At 49.0% G+C, this 22906-nt stretch overlaps 1 protein-coding gene across 1 annotated transcript in view; it reads right to left on the reverse strand.

The window, feature by feature from the left end:
- Window positions 1-1179: 1179 nt before the first annotated feature.
- GRIN2D (glutamate ionotropic receptor NMDA type subunit 2D) overlaps window positions 1180-22906 on the reverse strand; it is a 41389-nt gene continuing 19662 nt past the window's right edge. Inside the window, exons 7-12 of the mRNA XM_064294025.1 lie at window positions 19809-19934; window positions 19361-19590; window positions 17617-17777; window positions 4232-4419; window positions 3825-4057; window positions 1180-3418 (exon numbers count right to left, since the gene is read on the reverse strand). Coding sequence (XP_064150095.1) covers window positions 2099-3418; window positions 3825-4057; window positions 4232-4419; window positions 17617-17777; window positions 19361-19590; window positions 19809-19934 — 2258 coding nt within the window. The 3' untranslated portion in view covers window positions 1180-2098. The remainder of the gene's footprint in view (window positions 3419-3824; window positions 4058-4231; window positions 4420-17616; window positions 17778-19360; window positions 19591-19808; window positions 19935-22906) is intronic.

Raw genomic sequence — 22906 nt, forward strand, 5'->3', positions numbered from 1 at the left:
CATCCCACTGTTCTCCTGCTCTCTCAGGGGTTCTCTGTTGTGCTCCCTGTCAGGGCAGTCATCGATTGTGGCTGGGCACCACCTGGTTCTTCTGGTCTCAGGATGATGTAAGTCTCTAGTTCATGTGGCCCTTTCTGGCTCTTGGGCTCTTAGTTATCGTGTGACCTTGATGTTCTTCATTCTCCTTTGATCCAGGTGGGTTGAGACCAATTGATGCATCTTAGATGGCCGCTTGTTAGTATTTAAGACCCCAGATGCCACACTTTAAAGTGGGATGCAGAATGTTTTCATAACAGAATTTGTTTTGTTGGGCAATCTTTTTGGAAGCCGACTGTCACATCCTTCTTGCGTAGTGGCTGGTGGGTTCCAACCAATGACCTTTCAGTTAGCAGCCTGACCCACCGCTTTACCACTGCACTGTCATGGCATGCACTTAATCAGACAGTCCATCCCCTCTGGGAGGCAGCTATTACTGGTGCTTTGGCTCTCTTTATCGCTCATCAGCATGAGAGGTTTGGCTAATTGGTATAAAGAAGTGTTAGCAATAGGTTCTCATTGGTGAGAGTAATGGCATTCAAGATGTGTGGATTGGCTGTGATAAATCAGACACTCTCCTGGTTTGCATGAACAGGGTATTACGAATCCAGCAATTCTTGTTGCCTGTAGCTCTAAGAATGGGACCCTCGATTTGATCCTAAAATGTCTTGTATCAGGGATCTCTCACATCCCTCTCAAGGTCTCGTTCTTCTCTCTCTGGGTCTGTTCCCTTCCCTCTGTGTCTCTGTTCTGCTGTTTCTGTCCACCTCTTGGGTCTTGTTGTTGTCTCTCTGGGTCTCTTTCCCCCTCTCTCTCTCTGGATCTCTGCCTCTATCTAGGTTTCTACCCCCCTCTTCTTTGGGTCTCTGTCCCCCCACTGTGGGTCTCTGTCCCCTCTCTCTGGGTCTCTGTCCACCTCTCTCTGGGTCTCTGTCCACCTCTCTCTGGGTCTCTTCCCACGACCTTTATCTGAGTCTTTGTCCCTCTCTCCTGGCTTCCTTCTACAGTCTGTGTTCTCTCTTTAAGTCTCTTTCTGTGCCCTTCTCCTCTGTGGGACTTCCCAGTTTGTGTTTCCTCCAGAAAATTTGAGGAGGCCTAAAAGACAGACGCGGAGCTCACGGTAGGACTGAGTAAGCATTAAAAACATCGTTTATTCCAAACACTGCAATGTGGGACAGGAGAGTGGAAAGAGAGGTTGGTGGTGAAGTGTGGACTCCCAGACCCTCCCCTCCACCACCCGGCCCCAGACCCGGCTGGGGACCCAGAAAGAGGAGGCTTTGGGGGGTCTGGTGGGTCACCACTGCAGGGTCGCGAATAAGGGGTGGATTTGGAGAGACTACGGCTGGGGACACCTGGGGCTGGTAGGGAGGTACGACTGGGTGGGAAGTTTGGGCCTGAGGGAGGGTGGGGGTCACAGCAGAGGAGGCGGGGCTTCTGTTGGGGGCGTGTCCTAGTCAAAGTAGGGGAAAGAGACTGAGGGTCAAAAAAGGAGGGGAGGGGGTGTCATGGTTTGGCGTCGGGGGGAGTCACAGTCTGGTTGGGGCACAGTCTGGGGATCGGGTCACTGTTCGGGGTCAGGGGTCACAGTCTGAAGTCAGGGGCTTTCGTGTGTTGGGGCCAAGATCTGGGGTCACAGTTTGGTGAACGCGTCTCACAGTTTTATGTCCAGATGGATGAAAGGTTAAAAACGGGCTTCCCCGGAGGCGTGGCTGGGGCCAGGGAGCTGCACAGTGATGTGGGGGGTCACGGCCCCGGGCGTGGGGGTTTGGCGCGGGTGTGGGGTGTCCCTCCCCCACCTCCCGCCCCATCTGGTGACATTAAAAAGCCCTTGTCGGGTTTAAAAAAAAGTCCGGTGGGCTCCAACACCCTCGCCCCCTCGCTCTCAGCTGGGTGAATTGGGGGGACCAAGTCTCCTCCGGCTCGCGGTTCAGGACGCTGCTCCAGGCGGGGTCCGGCCAGTTCCACGTCTTCCTTTGCCAACCCTCGCAGGTCCGGTCCACTAAGCGCCCCCTCGGGCCGTGGCCTGCGCTGACCGAGGGGACGCTGTGGGCCCCTGGCCGCGTCATACTTCGGACTCCAGGCTGGAGAAGTGTGCCGAGCCCCTGCGGGTGCCCAGCTCCCCGCCCCGGTGTCTCCGGTGGGGCGCGGCAGATAGCGGCGGCCCCCAGTGAGCGGCGTGCGGGCAGCGGCGCGCGTGGCGCGAGAGCCCGGTAAGCCGGCGCGGGGGAGCGGCGCGGGGGCAGGAGCTGAGGTCCTCAAGCGAGCGCGAGGTGGGCGCCGGCGGCGGGAGGTCCCAGCCCGCGGCTGCTCGCCGGTGCCGGTGGTGGTGCGGCGCAGCGGCAGCGGGGGCGCGGTGCGAGGCCCGCGGGCGGTGAGGGTGAGGCCGCGGACACCCACAGCGGGCCCGACGCCGAGGCGGCGGCCCGGCGGCCCAGGGCGGCGGCGGCGGCGCCCACCAGCCGCCATCCAGGCCGTCGTGCGAGCAGCTGAGGTGGCGCGGCGGCGGCAGCAGCTCCAGGCTGGCGCAGTGGCGGCAGTGCCAGGCAGCCGGGCCGCTGCGTGGGGGCAGGTAGTCCCAACTGCCAGCGCGCCAGCCCCCGAGCTTGTCTACCGACCAGTAGCGGCCAGGCGGTGGCCCGAGGCGCTCGGCATACGGGTAGGGGAAATCGGCGAACCACCAGGGCTCTAGGCCGCCCAGCGACGCGCCTCCCAGGCTCTCCGAGTCCTCCGAGTCCGAAGGCGATGGCTCGAGGTCGAGGTACGGGCAGGGCGGCGGCGCGGCGCGGCATGGCGGCGGCGCCGCCGGGGGTCCCCCACCTGCGACCCCAGCGCCGCCCGCGCCGGGTCCCAGCAGAGGCTGGCTCTCCGGGTCTGAGCGCGGCCAGCGCGCGGGCGCCGGCGGGCTCTCGTCCTCGAAGGCCAGTCGGCACAGCGGCGGCCCGACGGCAGCGGCCGCGACGGTAGGTGGCGCGGGCGGGGACGGAAAGCCGGGGAAGGCGCCGGCAGCGGGCTCGGGAGGCTCCTTGTCGCGCACAATGGCGAAGTAAGAGGGCGGCGGCTTCTGTGGGGGCTGCGCGGCCGGCGGGGATAGCGGGCGGCCGGCAGCACCCCGGGGAGCCGCGCGCGCCTCGCCCACGCCCAGGCCCTGCGGCTCGATTGGGCCGTAGTAGCGGTGGAAGCCGTCGGCCAGGCCCGCGCCGCCCGGTGGCCCCGGGCCCTTGGCACGGCGCCAGCGGTCCACGGCAGCGCGCTCCCGGGGCACAAAGGGCGCAGGACCGGGCGCCCGCGCCGCCGGGTACGCGGGGCTTGGCAGCGGCTGCGGCGGTGGTGGGGGCTTGGCTGGCGGCGGAGCGGCCTCGGCGCTGCAGCAGCTGTACATGCCCTGTGGGTACCGGGAAGGGGAGGTAGGCGCGGGGTGCCCTGGGGCCCTCCATTTCCACCCTCACCTGCTAGCGTTCCTGCTGTTGCCCAGCCTCCACCCACATCTCCCCTTCTCGCATCTCTTCCCAAGTGCTCCCTCTCTCCCAGTCTTCATCTGCGTACCCCCTCTCTCCCGGTTTCTATCCGCATCTCCCCCCTTCCCAGACTGCACCAGCAGGCGCCCTCCCCGTTGCTACCCACGGCCTCCCCCAACTCTCACCGTGTCTTCCTGTGTCTTCCCCTCTCTACCTGCCTTTCCCCCTCACCCTCTCTGGCTCTTTATCCATGTTTCCCGTTTCTGTCCATGCCTCCTGGTCTCTACATGCGTCTCCCCATCTCTTCCCACCGCGGTCCTCCTGCCCCCATACCCTGGAGAAAGCCAGCAGGAAGTCCATGCGGTGGGTGGGCCCCAGGCAGTGCCGCAGGCGCCAGTAGACCAGGTGCTCCCAGGCGAAGACCAGCAGGGAGAGACCCATGGCCACCAGGAGCATGTAGAAGACTCCTGCCATGTTGTCGATGTCCAGCTTGCTGCTCATCACCTCGATCTTGTCATTGTGGCAGATCCCAGAGAGCCACAGCCGCTCTAGCATCTCGATTTCATCTGGGGAGGGGGGTCAGAGGTCACCTGCCATGGTAGCCTCCAAGGACCCTCTCCTCTGATACAGCAGTCTCAGCCTCCAGACTCTGAAGTCAGGGCCCCCATCTCCTCCTTCCCCAGGATCTAGGGGTCTCACCACCCCCCACCCCATCTAGGAGCCCCTGTGCTTGGCCGCACCATCCCCCAGGAACTGCAGCAGCGCCAGGTCGATGGGCCGCTTCCAGCGGGAGCCCTTGTGCAGTGCGATGCCATAGCCTGTCGTGGCAAAGACCTTGCCAGAGCCGATGGTGACCAGCTTGCAGCCCTCATCCTTGCGGGCCATGTAGTTGAGCACAGCTGCGTCATAGATGAAGGCGTCCAGCTTTCTGGGGGCAAGGGGTGTAAAGGGTGGGTCATTCCCATCCAGGTGCCCTCCTGGCCCAGCCTAGAACCTCTCACCCCTAACCTCCACTGGCTTCATCTCCTAAATGGCCACGAACTCTTGAGCAAGCTACTGCTCCTCTTTGTGCCTCCTTTTCAACATCTGTAAAATAGGGATGGCAGGAATACTGCCCTTCCACAGTTGTTGCAAGGGCAGAGTGCCTGGTGCACTAGGCAGTGCTGGTGAAATGTTAACTGGGCCGATTATCAAAATAATTACTCGCTTTACTCCTCACCGTAGCCATCCATGGAAAATCCTATTTACTCCTCCCAACCTCCAGAACTGTGAGATGTAGATATAGTTTTTTATAAGTCACCTGAAGGAACCCTGCTCATGCTAGTGGTTAAGTGCTCGATCGCTAACTGAAAGGTCAGTGGTTCAAACCCACCGGCCGGTCTGCCGGACAGAGATGTGGCAGTTTCTTTCTGGAAAGATTACAGCCTTGGAAACCCTATGGGGCAGTTCAACTCCGTCCTACAGGGTTGCTATGAGTCAGACTCAACTTGTCTTGACAGCAACAGGTTTTGGTCTATAAGCCACTCAGTTTGTGGTAATCTGTTACGGCAGCCCTAGGACTCTGATGTTGTCGTTAGTTGCCATGGAGTTGGCTCTGACTCATGGTGGCCTCGTACACAACAGAACAAAACGTTGCTGGGTCCTGCACCATCTTCACAATTGTTGACATGCTCTGTCCATTGTTGCGGCCCCTGTGTATTTTGACTAACTTCCGACCTAGGGGGTTCATCTTCCAGCGCAATATCAACAACATTCTGTCGTGATCTGTAGGGTTTTCATTGGCTAGTTTTTGGAAGATCTCCAGGCCTTTCTTCCTAGTCTGTCTTAGTCTGGAAGCTCCACTGAAACCTGTCCACCATGGATGACCCTGCTGGTATTTGAACTACTGGCGGCAAAACATCCAGCATCATAAAAAAATAGCAACATGCAAAACACCACAGTATGACACACTGACACACGGGGAGGGGGGCGGTGGAGGAGGGGGTGGCGGAAACTCATACACACCCCAAATAGGATGACGGGGAAATGAGAGGCTTCCCCAAACTGAACTGGTTCAGCTGAGGCAAATATCTGGGGGTGGAGCAGAGAACTGAAAACTCTGGGAAGTCAGCAGAAAACTGGGAGCACACTCACCATCCCATGGCTGGAGAACGGGGCTGAATTAATTTTCTATGGGTTCTAACAGGCAGGGAGATCCCAGGTGACATCTGGACATGTATATGTATAAAAAAAATATGTATAGGCAAGAATATGTATAGAATATGTATAGGCAAGAAAAATACTGCAACTGCCTGTGGGCAGTTTTTGCCTGGTAGGCAGACTGCAATTTCTCTCTCGATTTTTCTTTGTTTAGGAAAATGCCCTTGGGGGCGAAAGGTGAATTGCTCTGCATGGTTAAGTGAAAAGGCTTTGGAATTTCTAGACTCAGACTGAAGGGGAGAGATTGAGGGGCTGGGAACTAGCATCAGGTGGAGGAGGGTTTTGGGGGTCCCTGAAGAGTTCGGCTACAAACCAAAAGGTCAGCAGTTTCAATCCATCAGCTACTCCTTGGAAACCCTATGGGGCAGTTCTATTCTGTCTTACAGGGTCACTATGAGTCAGAATCGACTTGACAGCAACAGGTTTGGTTTGGTCTTGGGGATATCAAAGGAGCCCTGGTGGCAGAGTGGTTAAGCGCTTCGTTGCTAACGGAAAGGTCAATGGTTCAAACCCACCAGCTGTTTCACAGGAGAAAGACGTGGTAGACTGCTTCCATAAAGATTACAGCCTTGGAAACCCTATGGGGCAATTCTACCCTGTCCTATAGAGTTGCTGTGAGTCGGAATCGACTGTATGACAAGGGTATGGTGTGTGTATGTGTGCGGGTATGACTGCCCCAAGAAAACCAAAAACCCAAACCAAACTCATTGCCATCGAGTCGATTCCGACTCATAGTGACCCTACAGGACAGAGTAGAACTATCCCATAGGGTTTCCAAGGAGCGGCTGGTGGATTTGAACTACCGAACTTTTGGTTAGCAGCTAAGCTCTTAACCGCTGTGCCAGCAAGGGCTCCACCTCAAGGAAACAGACCTAAAAATACTGACATTGGGAACTGCCCAACAAAAAACTGCACAGATGGATCATAGCCAACAGCCCTGCTCATGAGCTCATAGCCTCAGAACTGTCGCTATGAGTCAGAATCAACTCAACAGCACACAACAACACCCCCCCCACACACACCTAAATTTGAACAGATTACCAAGGATTACTAGACATCAGATAAAGCCTCTGTCTTAGTTTCCTAGTGCTGCCATAATAACAACAACAAAATACCAAAAGTAGGTGGCTTTAAATTGATTTTCTCACAGTTCTGGAGGCTAGAAGTCCAAATCGAGGGCTTGGCTCTAGGGAAAGATCCTTCCTTGTTAGTAGCCCTAGGTGTTCCTCAGCTTATAGATGTATCTGCCTGCATTGTCACCTGATGTCTCCCCCATGTATCTGTCCCTGTGTCTGTTCCGCTCTTCTTATAAGCCATCACTCAGAAGTGATTTGGTTTTAAGAACACAAGACAATAACGAGCCCAAGAGATGGAAAGGGCTACATGAACCAGAGACTACATCATTCTGAGACAAGAAGAACTAGATGGTGCCCGGCCACAACCAATGACTGCCCTGACAGGGAACACAACAGAGAACCCCTGAGGGGGCAGGAGAACAGTGGGATGCAGACCCCAAATTCTCATCAAAAGACCAGACTTAGTGGTCTGACTGAGACTAGAAGGACCCCGGTGATCATGGCCCCCGGACCTTCTGTTGGCCCATGACAGGAACCATCCCCGAAGCCAACTCGTCAGACATGGATTGGACTGGACAATGGGTTGGAGAGGGATGCTGGTGAGGCATGAGCTACTTGGTTCAGGTGGACACTTGAGACTATGTTGGCATCTCCTGCCTTGAGGGGAGATGGGAGGATAGAGGGGCATAGAAGCTGGCAAAATGGTCACGAAAAGAGAGATTGGAAGGAGGGAGCGGGCTGTTTCATGGGCGGGGGAGAGTAACTGGGAATATGTAGCAAGGTGTATATAAGTTTTTATGTGAGAGACTGACTTGATTTGTAAACTTTCACTTAAAGCACAATAAAAATTACTAAAAAAAAAAAAAAGAAGTGATTTGGTTTAGAATCCACCGTACATTGGTATGACCTTATTAACATAACCAAAGAAATGCCTAACAGGGTCATATTTACAGGTACATGGGATAGGACTTCAACATAACTTTTTTTAGGGTGTGGGGGGACACAATTCAATCCATAACAATCTCTAACAAGAAAGATAGAAATGTCCCCCAAAACTATTGCCCTAAGATAATCTTTAAACTTTAAACCAAAAATATCCACTGAAGTCTTCTTAAAACCAAACAATAGTTTAGCTTAACTAGTAAAAAATGTCTGCCTTGAGCATTGTGCTCTTTTAAGATCTATCTATATGGGATCAAACTGACAACAGCAACTCGAAAGATTAGATAGGAACCTTAGGGGGCACTGAGTTTATGTCAAGGGAGGAGGAACAACTCAGAAAAGGAGGGTGAGAATGATTGCACAATTTGGAGTATGTAATCAATGTTACTGAATTGTACATGCAGAAATTTGAATTGGTATACGTTTTGCTGTGTATATGCACAACAACAAAATAAGTTATAAAAAAAAAAAAGAAAGAAAGAATACAAACAGGGACTAACCCAATGCCGTCGAGTTGATTCCGACTCATAGTGACCCTATAGGCCAAATAGAGACTAGGAGGAAAAATTATACAGGAAGGAGAAAGTGTAAAAAAAAACTATCATTGATATCATCGGAGAAATAAAACACTGCCATTCTGAAACATAAATAGGAATACTATAAATAGGAACATTCAGACACCAAAAAAAGAGTTCTAGAAATTAAAAATATACTAGCTGAAATGAAAAGCTTAATAAAGGATGAGAGATAAAATTGAGGCAATCTCTTGGAAAGTAGAGCAAAAAAGATAAAGAGATGGAAATCAAAGAATTAAAGAAATGGACAATCTGGGAAGCCCAATATCAAATTAATACAATTTCCAGAAAGAAAGAACAGCAAAACTGAGCGGAGGGGGAAATCATAAATGAAAGAATTCAAGAAAATTTCCCAGAATGAATGACATAAGGATACCATTAAAAGGTGCATGGAGTGCTCAGAACAACAATGAAAATAAATCAACACACATTACTAATAAAAGAGTGTCAGCAAATTGAAGACAGGGAATAGAAAAACAGGTTGCTTATAAAGGCTTAGGAATCATATGGCCTTAGATTTCTCCACAGTTATACCGGAAACTGGAAAACTATGGAGTGATGCCTTCAAAAATTCTGAAGGAAAATGATCTCTAACCTAGAATTCTATACCCAGCTAGACTGCCCATCAAGTATGAGGGCAAGAAGAAAGACTTTTCAGATTTCAATGTCTCCAAAACTTTGCCCCTCATGCACTTTTTGTCAGGAAGCTCACAAGAACAAGGGAGCAGAATCCAGACAGAGCAAAAATTGGGACCCAGGAAACAGGATCCAAACCAGGAGTGAGGTGAGAGGATGAAGATCAAGGGTGATTCCAAGATGGCAGCTATGCACTAGATTGGAATGGGCCAAACGCCATGGGAAAAATATAGTCAAGGAACAGAGTACCTGATGCTTCTGAACACATTAAGAGGCGATTCAGACATTTAGCAGAGAATCTGGGTTTGAATTAGTTAGGCACAAAGAAAATTAAACAAGTGGGGGAGAGAGAGTTAGGAAAAAAAAAGACAATTATTAACTCCAGGAAAAACAAAGAATTGTGTAGGAGAGAGAAGTAATCACAGATTACTACTTGTGGCAGCTGCGAGGGCATTTATAGTCATAACATGTAAACACTGAATATTCATTTAACTAGAATTACAATATGGGAGGCTGGAGTGATTTGAAGAGCATGGCTATGTGTCTCCCACAGTAAGGAGGGGATGGAAAATGCCTAAAATTGAAAAATCAAGAGGTAGCTATATAAACATGGTCTTTAAAGACAGATAAATAGCAAAATAAAAAAATTCACGAGATGGAATTGGATTTCTCTTGGGCGGAAAAAATGGAGGGGAGGCAGATGCGAGACTTGTTTTTTCATTAAAAAAAAATCTTGTGTTTGACTCCTCAGGCGGTATGGATGTATAACTGTTAAAAATAGAACTGTAAAGTAAGGGAAAATGTAAAAGGGGATATTAAAAAACAAACAAACAAAACCTATTGCCCTTGAGTTGATTCTGACTCATAGCAACCCTTCAGGATTGAGTAGAACTGCCCTGTAGGGTTTCCAAGGCTGTTGTCTTTTTTTTTTTTTTAATTGTGCTTTAGGTGAAAGTTTACAGCTTAATTTCTCATTCAAAAATTTATAACACATACTATTTTGTGACATTAGTCCAAGGCTGTAATCTTTATAGGAGCAGACTACCATATTTTTCTCTCAAGGAGCAGCTGGTGGGATTTGAACCACTGACCTTTCGGTTAGCAGCTGAGCACTTAACCACTGAGCCACCAGGGCTCCTTTTAAAACAACAAACATAGGGACATCTTTTGTGAATCTATGAAGCTGCTGGGGAGGGTAGGGGGTGATGCTGGGTTTCCTACTACACATATGAGACAATGTAGCATAGTGGTTGAGTGCCTGGACTCTGGTCTCTGACTGCCCAGGTTCAAATCCCAGTTCTGGAACCTTGTTGTGCCTTAGTTTCCCCATCTATAAAATGGAAATAATAATAATGTCCATCTAAGGTTGTTATGGAACCCTGGTGGCACAGTGGTCAAGAGCTTGGCTGCCAACCAAAAGGTCGGCAGTTTGAATCCACCAACTGCTCCTTGGATACCCTATGGGGCAGTTCTACTCTCTCCTGTAGGGTCACTATGAGTTGGAATTGACTCAACAGCAATGGGTTTGGTTTTTTAGTTTAAGGTTGTAATGGGAGAAGGAGCCCTGGTGGCACAGTGGTTAAGTGCTCGGCTGCTAACCAAAAGGTCAGTGGTTTTTTGAACCCACCAGCCACTCCATGGGAGAAGGATGTGACAGTTTGCGTGCACAAAGATTACAGCCTTAGAAACCCTATGGGTCACTATGAGTCAGAATCGACTTGACAGCAGTGGGTTTTAAGGTTGTTATGGGGACATTGGTTCAGTGCTAGAATTTTTGCCTTCTATGCAGGAGACCCTGGTTCGATTTCTGGCCAGTGTACCTCATGCGCAGCTACCACTCATCTGTCACTGGAGGCTTGCGTGTTGCTGAACAGGTTTCAGTGGAGGTTCCAGACTAAGACAGACTAGGAAGAAAGGCCTGGTGGTCTACTTCTGAAAATCGGCCAACGAAAACCCTATGGATACAATGGCAACCAATCATGGGGTGGCACAGGACTGGGCAGTGTTTTGTTACGTTGTGCATGGGGCTTCCATGAGTCAGGGTGCAACTCAACAGCAGCTAGCAACAACAAGACTGTTGTGAACTTAAATGATTTAATATCTCCAAAGCAGTTAGAGCAGAACTTGATACATAATAAACACTATAATAAATTAAAAAGACATAGTCATGATACCAAGACTTGGCAAAGTTACAGAGCAAGTGGAACACTGCTACGGTGCTGGTGAGAGTGTACATCGATACAACCACTTTGGAAAAGATCTGGCAATACCTCCTGAAGCTAAGTGTACGCCTATCCTACGATTCAGCAGTTCCACCCCTGGGGATATGTTGTTAGGTTGTTAGCTGCCATCAAGTTGATTTAGAGTCATAGTGACTCCATATGACAGAGCAGAACTGCCCCATAGGGTTTTCCAGGCTGTGATCTTTATGGAAGCAGATTGCCAGGTCTTTCTTCTGCAGAGTCCCTGGGGGGTTCGAACTGCCAACTTTTTGATTAGCAGCCAAGTGCTTAACTATTGCGCCACCAGGGCTTCTTGCCTGGAAATACATTCAAGAAAAATAAATTTGTGTGTCCACTCAAAACTTGAACAAGAGTGTTCGTAGTTCTTTTATTCATCATGGCCCAACACTGGAAACCACCCAAATGTCCACCCACAATGGGATGGAAGAATTATCGTATATTTGTACAATGGTATACTCCACAGCAATGAAAAAGAATAAACAACCTGGACAACATAAAGCTGAGCAAAAGAAGCCAGACACAAAAAAATACACTTTTCAGTTCTGCTTATAAGGAGCCCTGGTGGCGTAATGGATAAGTGCTCAGATGCTAACTGAAAGGTTGGTGGTTCAAACCCACCCAGCAGCTCTTTGGAAGAAATGCTGGTGATCTGCTCCCATAAAGGTTACAGCCTAGAAAACCCTATAGGGCAGTTCTACTCTGTCACATGGGGTCACTATGAGTCAGAACTGACTTGACAGCTCCCCACAACAGCTCTGTTTATACAATATCCAAAACCAGGCAAAGTGACGGTGATCACCTCTGGTGAGTGGAAGGCCACAAGGGAGCCTTCTGGGCAGCGGAAATGTCCTAGGCCTTAATCTGATGTGGTCACGTGGGTGTACGTACATGTCTAAGCAGTTATTGAGCGGCACACCTCACTGTGATGGACTGAGTTAAAAGAAAAAAGAGCAAACCAGTTGCTGTCAAGTCAATTCCAACTCAGGGTAACCCCATGTGTTTCAGAGCAGAACTGTTCCACAGGGTTTTCAATAGTTGAGATCTTCTGGAAGTAGGTCTCCAAGTCTTTCTTCCGAGGCACCTCTGGGTGGATTCGAACCACCAATCTTTTGGTTAAGTTGAGCACTTAACTGGTTGCACTACCCAGGGACTTTATGGATTCAATCGTGTCCCCCACCCAAAATATGTTCAAGTCCTAACACTCAGTACCTGAGAACATAACCTTTTCTGGAAATAGGGCCTTTGAAGATGTTATCAGTTAACATGACATCATATTGGAAAAGGGTGGGTCCTAATCCTCTATGAGTGGTGTCCTTTTAAAACAGAAGAGACACACAGAGGGAAGATGGCCATGTGAAGATGGAGACAGGGATTGGAGTGAAGCATCTACAAGCCAAGGATTGCGAGCCAACCCCAGATGCTAGGAGAAAGGCATGGAACAGATTCTCCCTTAGAGCCCTCAGGAGGAATCAACATGGCCGAATTTGGACTGCCAGCCTCCAGAACTGTGAGATAATAAATTTCTGTTTTTAGAAAGCCATCCAATTGTAGTACTTTGCTACAGCAGCCTTAGGAAACAAATCCATGTATTCTATGAATGCTTCATCTTTATAAAAAAAAAATTAAAATCTATAAAAAGACATGGGATGAGGCCTCAAAGCTATTCCGGTTGAGGGCTGGGGATGTGGCTGACAACTGAATGAAAAAAATATATGTATCCCTCACTCTCTGAGCTCAGGGATGGGACAGACTTGAATTCCTGTTTCAAGATTGCATTGGGGTCCCTTACTAGTAACAGTCTCACTACTCAGGAACCAAGTTGGTTTGGAAAATGGAGTCCCTCGGTATCTGGAAACTCACACAGGACTGAATAGTCTGGGAATGCAAGGGAGACCTATAGATGTAAGGGAGGAAGGCAGTTCTACCTGCAGCCACCGCTGACTCTTGAGGAAGAGCACTTTGTGCTAGGGAAGCATGAGTGGTGGCAGAGCCTGGGAGAGCCACACTGCTCTGCATAAGAGAGAGGGGAGCTGGAATTTCCAGGGGTCTACTTGGTGGGAAGGAGTCCCTGTGTGGTGCAAATGGTTAACACACTCAGCTGTTAACCAAATGGTTGGCAGTTTGAGTTCACCCAAAGGGACCTTGGAAGAAAGACCTGGTAATCTACTGCCAAAAAATCAGCCATTGAAAACCTTACGGAGCAAAGATTCTATAGAAGAATCCTGATCAAAAGGGGGGGAAATGTGGTACAAATTGTCAAATCTCATGGAATCCAGGCTTTCTGGAGCCATGGAAGCTGGTTGAACCCCTGAAACTATTGCCTTGAGATACTCTTCAAACCTTAAAACAAAAATATCCCCTGAAGTCTTCTTTAAGCCAAATAATAATTTAGCTTAATTAGTAAAGAATGTCTGCCCTAAGCATTGTACTCTTTTAAAGGACTATGTATTTATATGGGATCCAACTGACAACAGCAACGGGAAAGGTTAGATAGGAAGCTTAGGGGGCAGTGAGTTTACGTCAATGGAGAGAGCAATTCAGAAAAGGAGGGTGAGAGAATGATTATACAACTCTAAGAATGTAATCAATGTCACTGACTTGTACATGTAGGAATTGTTGAATTGGTGTATGTTCTACTGTATATATTCTCAACAACAAAAATAAAATAAATTATTTAAAAAAAAAAAACCTTGACATATGTGGGGGAATTCTACTCTGAATATATAGGGTCACCACGAGTCAAGGTGGAAGGCAACTCGTTTTTTGTTTTTTTGACAGGAGGGGCTGAAGAGGGATAAATGAATAAATAAATAAACCAGGAGAAGGAGGAAGGGGAGAGAAGAGTCAGCCGGCTGGCTGGGGAGAAAGCTCAGGTGGTAAGTAAGGAAGTGGAAAGTCCCAGGGCCTTGGGTGGGGACGACCAGAGCCCTTTTATGTTTTACATTCATCATGCTTAATGTGAAATTCTTTGCTTTCGGGTAATGTAGACCTGTGCTGTCCAATATGTTAGCTATGCTGTTGTGGCTACTGTGCACTTAAAATGTGGTTAGTTCCAGTTGAGATGTCTGTGAGCGGAACCCGATTCTGATGACTTAGTGAAAAAAAAAAAAAAAAAAAAAAACGAAAACAAACATACAAAAAAAAAAAACAAAAAAACCCATTGCTGTCCAGTCAATTCCGACCCATAGCGACCGTATAGGACAGAGTAGAACTGCCCATAGGGTTTCCAAGGAACAGCTCGTGGATTTGAGCTGCTAACCTTTTGGTTAGCAGCTGAGCTCTTAACCACTGTGCCACCAGGGCTCCAAAAAGAAAAACATCTCATTAATAACTTTTATACTGATTAAAAAAAAAAAAAAAACGAGTTGCCGTCAAGTCCATTCCGACTCATGGCAACCCCCTGTGTGCAGAGTAGAACTGCTCTCATAGGGTTTTCAAGGCTGTGACCTTTCGGAAACAGATCACCAGGACTGTCTTCCAAGGCGCCTCTGGGTGGGTTCAAACCATCAACCTGTAGGTTAGTCCAGGGCTTAACCGTTTGCGCCAGCCAGGGACTCCCATGAAAGAGGTACCTTCCCCAATAAAAACAGAAAGCCTCACCAAGAGAAAATCCTCCACTCTTTCACCCTTCCTTCTTCTTACCTGGAACCAAGACATGCACCATGGAGGGGCAGCAGCCATTTTGTGACCATGAGGCAACCAAAATGAGTATGAAGACCTGTATGTCAAGGCTGGTGGGACAAAAATATGGAAACTGTTGGATGTGTGATGGTATCCGTGAGCTATCGTGGTAGACCTGGACTTCTTATTGAGAGAGATGAAGAAACTTTTGTCTGTTTAAGCACCCATCAATGATCAGCATACTTAACCTATTTTGTAGACTATTCTTCTCCAATGTCAGTAATATACCTAGTACACAGTTAGCACTCTTCAAAAATTTTAAATGAAGGAATGACTTTTGTGTTTCCACAAAGCCTAGTTTTACTTTCTGCAATGAGTTTCAAGCAACTCCCCTGTCTCCTGACACTGTTGTTTTTGTATCCTGTCGAGTTGATTCTAACTCATAGCAACCCTATATCACAGGGTAAAACTGCCCTCATAGGGTCTCCTAGGCTGTAAATCTTTACAGGAGCAGATTGCCAGGTCTTTCTCCCGCGGAGCCACAGGAGGGTTCAAACTGCTGACCCTTTAGTTAGAAACCAAGCACTTAATCACTGTGCCACTGGGGCTCCTTATCTTTAATGCTAACCCATCCATTTTACTTAAGCCAGATTGAATTGAAATTGATTGGGTGGGTTTCTTTTCTTGTAGCTCAGCAATTCTAATCAAGACAGAGGAATAAGAAAGAGCCAGTTAGGGTTGGGTACTTGAGGGGTGAGCAGAGGAACGGGGAAGGTGAACTGGATGCTGTGGTGACCTGGTTCTATACACACCCTCCTCCATCCATCCACACAGCAGCCAGAGTGGACATTTAGGAACAGAAATCAGATTACTCCCCTCCCCTGCTTAAAATTCACCCTTCCCCCTATTGGCTTCTCATAGCCCTTGCAATAAAATCCAGCCCTGACCTTGGCCTCAGGGTTCACACCACTTGTCCTTTCCTCATTACCCTCTTTTCTGAGCCATTCGTCCTTCAGCCACACTGGCCTTGTTGCTGGTCTTCCAAGATCATTCCTGCCTCAGGCTCTTTGCATGTGCTGTTCCTTCTGCCTGCAAGGTTCTGCCTCCAGAGGTCCCCCTAGCTCGCTCCCTAACCTGCTCAAATGTCATGTCCTCTGAGAAGCATGCTCTGCCCACTGGATGAACACCCCCCTGCCTGGTCACACTCGAGCCCATTGTTCTCCCTCTGAAACGATCTTGTTGATTCTCCTGTTTACATGTTTACTGTTTGTTGCACTGATACATTTGAATTACGGTATTGAAGAATGCTGAATATACCATGGACTGCCAGGAGAATGAACAAATCTGTCTTGGAAGAAATACAGCCAGAATGCTCCTTAGAAATGAGGATGGCAAGACTTCATCTCACATACTTTGGACTTGTTATCAGGAAGGATTAGTCCCTGGAGAAGGACATCATAATTGGTAAAGTTGAGCATCAGCGAAAAAGAAGCAGACCCTCAACGAGATGGGTTGACACGGTGGCTGCAACAATGGGCTCAAACACAGCAACAATCGTGAGGATGGTACAGGACCAGGCAACATTTCATTCAGTTGTACATGGGGTCACTATGAGTCAGAACCAACTCCATGGCACTTAACAACAAGCTCTACCTGAGGGCAGGAATTCTTGTCTGTCTGTTCATGGCCTGGCATAGAGTACCCATACGCGTTGCCGTCAAGTCAATTCTGGCTCATAGTGACCCTAAAGGACAGAGTAGAACTGCCCCATAGGGTTTCCAAGGAGCGGCTTGTGGATTTAAACTGCCGACCTTTTGGTTAGCAGCCGAGCTCTTAACCACTGCGCCACCAGGGCTCCTGGCATAGCATAGAACCAAAAAAAAAAAAACCAACCCATTACAGTCAATTCTGACTCATATCGACTCCACAGGACAGAGTAGAACTGTCCCATAGGATTTCCAAGTGGAACCCTGGTGGCGTAGTGGTTAAGAGCTATGAAAGTGGAATCGACTCAACAGCAATGAGTTGGTTTGGTTTCCTGTTTACGGAAGCAGACTGTCACATCTTCTGAAGAAGACTGTCACATCTTCTCTTGAGGAGCGACTGACTGGTGGGTTCAAACCAACCTTTTGGTTAGTAGCTGAGTACTTAACCACTGCACCACCAGGGCTCCTCCAGTACAGTAGGGGCTAAGAAAATCAATGTAGATTGAATGGCTAAATGAAGAGCAGGGAGTTATGGTGCTCAGTTTTTTTCGTAATCTTTATTTTTTTAGTTTTGTGGTAATCTTGGGCTGCATTTTAGGGACTGATCTTAACTTTATCCCTATGATTTGGGAAACTGATGTAGAAAAGCCATAATCTAGATATTGATTCTAGTGAGTTCAGATATAATAATAAACCTCATAATAATAGCGGCAAACGCCTACCGTGTGCCAGGCATTGTTCTCAGTGTGTTATGTGGATTAACTCATTTTAATCTTCACAACAACCCTATGGGGTGGGTCCTATTGTTATGCCCATTTTACAGAGGAGGAAACTGAGGCTCAGAGAGGTTGAGATACTTGCTCAACATCATACAACCAGGAAGGGGATTTGAGCCCTGTCAGTCTGGACCCAGAACATTCTGAGTGTAACTAGTGAATCCCCTGGAAATATCACAAGGGCCCTACTTCTGGGAAGGGGGAGTCCACCCCCACTCCTTCTGACCTCCAAGCTGATCCACCATGGGCTGCCCCGAGGCTTATGACTGGACCCTGACCCCTCCACATTTCCAAGCCCCATTGTCCCCTAGCGCTCCCTGCACAGCTTCCCAGTTCCGAGTTTGCACTGACCCGGCCTTGAGCTGAGTAAGCGCTTCCTCTACGCGGGGCTGGTTGTAGCGCACCATGTAGCTGTGCATGTCGGGGTAGTTGCTGCGGATGTTCTTCTCTGTGGACCCATTGGGCACCGTCCCAAACTTCAGGGGTGGGTACTGCTCCTGGGGCCGCTGGAACTGGGGCAGAATGGGGAGTTATTAGGGAGCCCCCAGGGGACATCTCAACCCAGGTGTCTTGTCCTAGGGGGCAACCGCCAAGTCGCGGGCACCCCAGTTCAGAAGCGTTTTTTCACACTTAATTGATTGTGACACACAGTAGGAAACACTTTTCTACTCCCCACCCAGCACACACATCCACAGATTTTATACATGTGTGTATATATAAATCAGTTGCCGGCGAGTCAATTCCAACTCAGGGCGACCCTATGTCTTTCAGAGTAGAACTGTGCTCCATAGCGTTTTCAATGGCTATGATCTTTTGGAAGGAGCCTGATGGCACAAGAGGTTTGCAGTTGGTTGCTAACTGAAAGGTTGGCAGTTAAACTCACTCAACAGCTCAGTGGAAGAAAGGCCTAGCAATCTGTTTCCATAAAGATTACAATTAAGAAAACTCTACAGAGCAGTTCTACTCTGTAACATATAGGGTCTCCGTGAGTTGGAGGCCGACTTGACAGCAGCTGACAACAACATGATCTTTTGGAAGTAGATTGCCAGGCCTTTCTACTGAGGCTCCTCTGTGTGGATTCTTACTGCCAATCTTTCTGTTAGCAGCGAGGCACAAGTGGACTACACATACATACTTACATTTATATATAGTTACAATATTTAACAACTAGCATGGCCTGATCACCTTCTCATCAGAAAGGACACTGGCTCCAGAGCAGAGCTGCAGAAGAGTCCTGGAGGCCGCAGTATACCAGGCATTAACCCTTAATTTGCTTGATTGTGGGAGGTCCCAGGGGTGAGAGGCAGGGGCTGGCATGGCTGGGGTGGCAACAGTTGCTATTTACAAATCAGTTCAGAATTAATTCACTCTTGTACCAATAGACATAGCCATATTGATGTGTGCTGGCTCAATGCCATGTATGTAAATGACTAAAACAAAAGTTTCATAAGACCATACTCACCCCTGTTACATAAGGATGCAGTCAACATATTTTATATTCTATTCCATTCCATTAAAAAAAAAAAAAAGCCCGCTTTTTGCAATTTATTGAATCAATTTCTCAATCTACTAATAGGTCACAACACCCAGTTAACTGCTTTAGTCTCAAAGTGTGGTCTGCAGACCACTATTTCCTGAACAAACTGTGACCCAAAACGAGATAAATACAGAAATCAAGATATTGCTCACTGAGAGCAATTTAATGGAATGATTTTTATGTCCCTTGAGTCTAAAAAATAAAAATTTGGGTTTGAGTTTTGTAAATCTTGGTTTTGATTTTTTTTTTTTTAGTAATTCATCCCTATTGGATTTTATGAATGCATTGGTCTCCAATGGATTGATCAGAAATTTCAAAAACTTGCCCTTCAACACAGTTTGAGAGATGCTCTGGTTTAGAATATCCCATTTGGCACAGCTGCCCCGGAATGTTCTGAGACATCCCCTTTCCCTACTAGAAATATTTAAATAGTTCATTTTGAAACATACCCTGTCTTCTTCTAGAACATTCCGTTTTACCATTCTGGAAAGAGAGACCCCCAGGATTTCCCCTCTGACGTCTGACTCCATCCCCACCCCGCCCCCCAAGCACACACACCTTGCGGTCACTGAGCCCAGACACGGTGTCCACATACTCCTCCTGGATCATGAAGGCGGCGAGGTTGGCTGTGTAGCTGGCGAGGAAGATGACAGCGAAGAAGGCCCACACCAGCACCATGATTTTGCTGGTGGTCCCCCGGGGGTTCTCCACGGGCACCGAGTTATTGAACACCAGGGCCCAGAGCAGCCAGATGGATTTCCCAATGGTGAAGGTTGAGCCGCCAGGGCCTGCAGGGGGCCAGGAGTGGGGACATAAACCCCAAATCCTTTCTGCTCAATGGGGGAAACAGAAAGAACTACAATTCCCAGTAGACCCTGGGTCCTCTGACCCCTCAAGAGACCAGGGCTCTGCCCTGGGGCCTGCTGGGAAATGTAGTTCCAGCTGTGGTCCGGGAACCGAGGTGGAGTGGTGGAGTGGAGTGGAGTGGTGGAGGAAGGGGACTCACGCTTGCCGGTGGCCAGGCTGCGGTTGTAGCCGACCGGACTGAGGTACTCAAAGATGAAGACGGTGACGGCGACCACGGTGAGGCACATGACGAACATCATCACCCACACGGCGGGGCTGTAGGGCTCTGAGGGCAAGGGGGGTGTGGTTATGGCTCAGCCTAGCCAGGGATGGCTGGCCACAGACCAACTCCCACCCCCCACACGTATGGATGCAGTCCGCGTCTGTCCCGTCCTAGTCTATCCTCCTCCCAGGTTCTCCATCGAGGGGACAGACCCCTGGGGGATCAGTCTTTTCTCAAGGAGAGACAACCACTTCTGGGGTTTCAGCCACCAAACGTGTGCCCATCGAGTTGATTCTGACTTACAGCGACCCTATAGGACAGAGTAGAACTGTTCCATAGGGTTTCCAAGGCTGTAATCCTTACGGAAGCAGATCACCAGTTTTTTTTTTTCTCTCTGTGAGTTCGAACTCCCAAACTTTTGGTTACCAGCTGAGCTGCTTACCCATTGCACCACCAGGGCTCCTTCACAAATATGAACTGTTTTCTACATATGTTTCCTGAGCCCCCGAGCCTAGTCTCCACCTTCACCTGGACACTTCCAGGTCATTCATTACATCCCCCATCTTGGAAACCCCACCAGCCACCCAGTCATAGGCCAAAGCTCCGGGTGCCGTCCTCACCCGTGACAGCCCATCAGTCCCCAGCCCTTTCCTCCTACCCTCTGATTCTACCTTGATCTCTACTCTCACAGCCAGCCCAGCTCCAGCCTCCTCCCCAGCCTTCAGCCTCTCCCTCCAGTTCATGCCCCACATGCCCTTGAGGGTCTTTCTACCTAGAACTGACCATGCCCCTCCCTCCTTCACAGCGCTCCTATGGCTCCCCAGTGCTCTCAGGACCAGGTTCCAGCACCTCAGCCTTGCCCCCACCCTCCTCTGCAGCCTGATCTCTCTCAAGAACTCACAGTCACTAAACCAGCAACACCTGCTCTGCCTTTGTCTCTACAGTCCCCTTCCAGAGGTGCCAGGCTGATCTGTCCACCACATAAACCCCCATTCACGGGCCCCTCCTTACACCCCATAACTGTGTGTTGCCTCTCGGAGTTTACTCACAAGTAAACCCAAATCACCCTTTCCTTGCTGTAAGGACCAAGTGATGTGAACTCCGGGCCAAGTGCAAGTTGACAGGACTGCCCTTGTCACAGCACGGCTGCCACCCAGGACCATCACTAGGACATCTGGCCACATGCCCGTCACCTCCACTGGGCAACTTGATGGGGAGTAAATATGACCCTGTCACCCCCGCTGCCAGGCAGTGCCTGAGGGCAGGGACCCCATGTGGTGCATCTCAGTGTGCCCTGCAGAGACCTCAGTGCAGAGGAGGCCATGGGAGACGTTGTTGGGGGAAAAATAAAACAAAAAGGAAAGGAAGTCCCTTTTCCCAGCCCCTCTCCTCTCCCAGGAGCTTGGTAATACTGCAGAGAGCAAACAGGAACTGACCCACGTACGCTTCATCCTTTGTTTTCTCTGGCTCAGTAAATGGGACTGCTAGCCAAAAGCTTGTCCTTGGTTAATGGTTAACCTCTAGGTTACCAACCAAAAGGTTGGTGGTTTGAATGTACCTAGAGGTGCCTGGGAAGAAAGGCCTGGAAATCTACTTTGAAAAGTCACAGCCATGAAAATCCTATGGAGCACAGTTTGACACATATGGGTTCACCAGAGTCAGAGTCCACTCAATGGCAACTGGTAAGCTAGCATCCAAAGGCTCAGGCCTGGGGGGAGTCAGTCTTGCCTCTTCAGTTTCCCCTAGATCCACATCAAAGCCACTAGCTCACCTGGTATGTCAGCTTCCGAACCAGACCTCGAGTTGTCTACTGTTCCCACTCCCATCCTCACCTTCCAGTCCCACAGTCCTATCCCCTCTGGCACAGACTCCCTCACTAGCCTGTTCAAAGGCCTTCTGCTTCCACAGAGCCGCTGGCGGGAAATTTTAAAAGCCTGAAAATGATCATATAAGCCCACACGACTATCTGTAGTTCAAACTGTTGCCAATGAGAGTTTTTGCTTAGAGGGCATTGAGTTTCGGTTAATGGTGGTGGAGTGATTTGGGAAAGGATAATGAGAATGGTTGTATCACTTGAAGAATGTAATCAGAAATCAATGCCACTGAATTGTACATGTAGAAATTATTGTGATGGTATCTGTTTTGTTATGTTTATATTTTCACCACAATAAAATAAAATAAAAAGCTTATATAAACTTTGCATTAACAACAACAACAAAAAAAAACAAATTTTGCCATTTTGTTAAGAATAAAACCCAAACTTCCTACTCTTGGGTACAAGGCTCTGCACCATCTGTCCCCCACCTTCCCTGTCAGCACTCACCTCCCACCCTCTCCCCCTCTCTCACTCCTCTCCAGTCATCTGCTCTTTCACAAACATTCTCACCTTGGGGCCTTTGCACTTGCTGTTCCCTCTGCTTTAACTGCTGTTCCATGCAGCATTGGAGTCACCTCCTGTAAGAGGCCTTTCCTGCCTACCCAGCCTATTTGCCTTGATCTTTCTTTGTCCTGGCTTATTTTTCTCATGGTATCTATCACTTTGAAGTGATCTTCTCCATGGACAACCCTTTAACTTGATTGTCTCCCCCACAAGGTGAAGAGCTCCCAGTGGGCAGGGATTTGGGTCTGCCCTGTTCACCAGTGGGTTTCCAATGGGCAGCCCAGAGCTTGGCACATAGTATAAAAACCGATTCTGACTCATAGCAACCCTATAGGACAGGGTAGAACTGCCCCATAGGGTTTCCAAGGCTGTAAATCTTTTTCTTTTTTTTTTTTAAATTGTACTTTAGATGAAGGTTTACAGAACTAAAAAAACTCCACTGCTGTCGAGTCAATTCTGACTCATAGCGACCCTATAGGACGGAGAGAACTAGCTTCCCATTAATGTATACAATTACCATACATATTGTTTTGTGGCATTGGTTATGAATCCCACGACATGTCAACACTCTCCTTTCTGAACCTTGGGTTCCCAATCACCAGCTTTCCTGTCCCCTCCTGCCTTCTAGTCCATGCCCCTGGGCTAGCGTGCCCCT

The sequence above is a fragment of the Loxodonta africana genome, chromosome 11 (assembly GCF_030014295.1).
Source record: "Loxodonta africana isolate mLoxAfr1 chromosome 11, mLoxAfr1.hap2, whole genome shotgun sequence".
Classification (NCBI taxonomy): domain Eukaryota; kingdom Metazoa; phylum Chordata; class Mammalia; order Proboscidea; family Elephantidae; genus Loxodonta; species Loxodonta africana.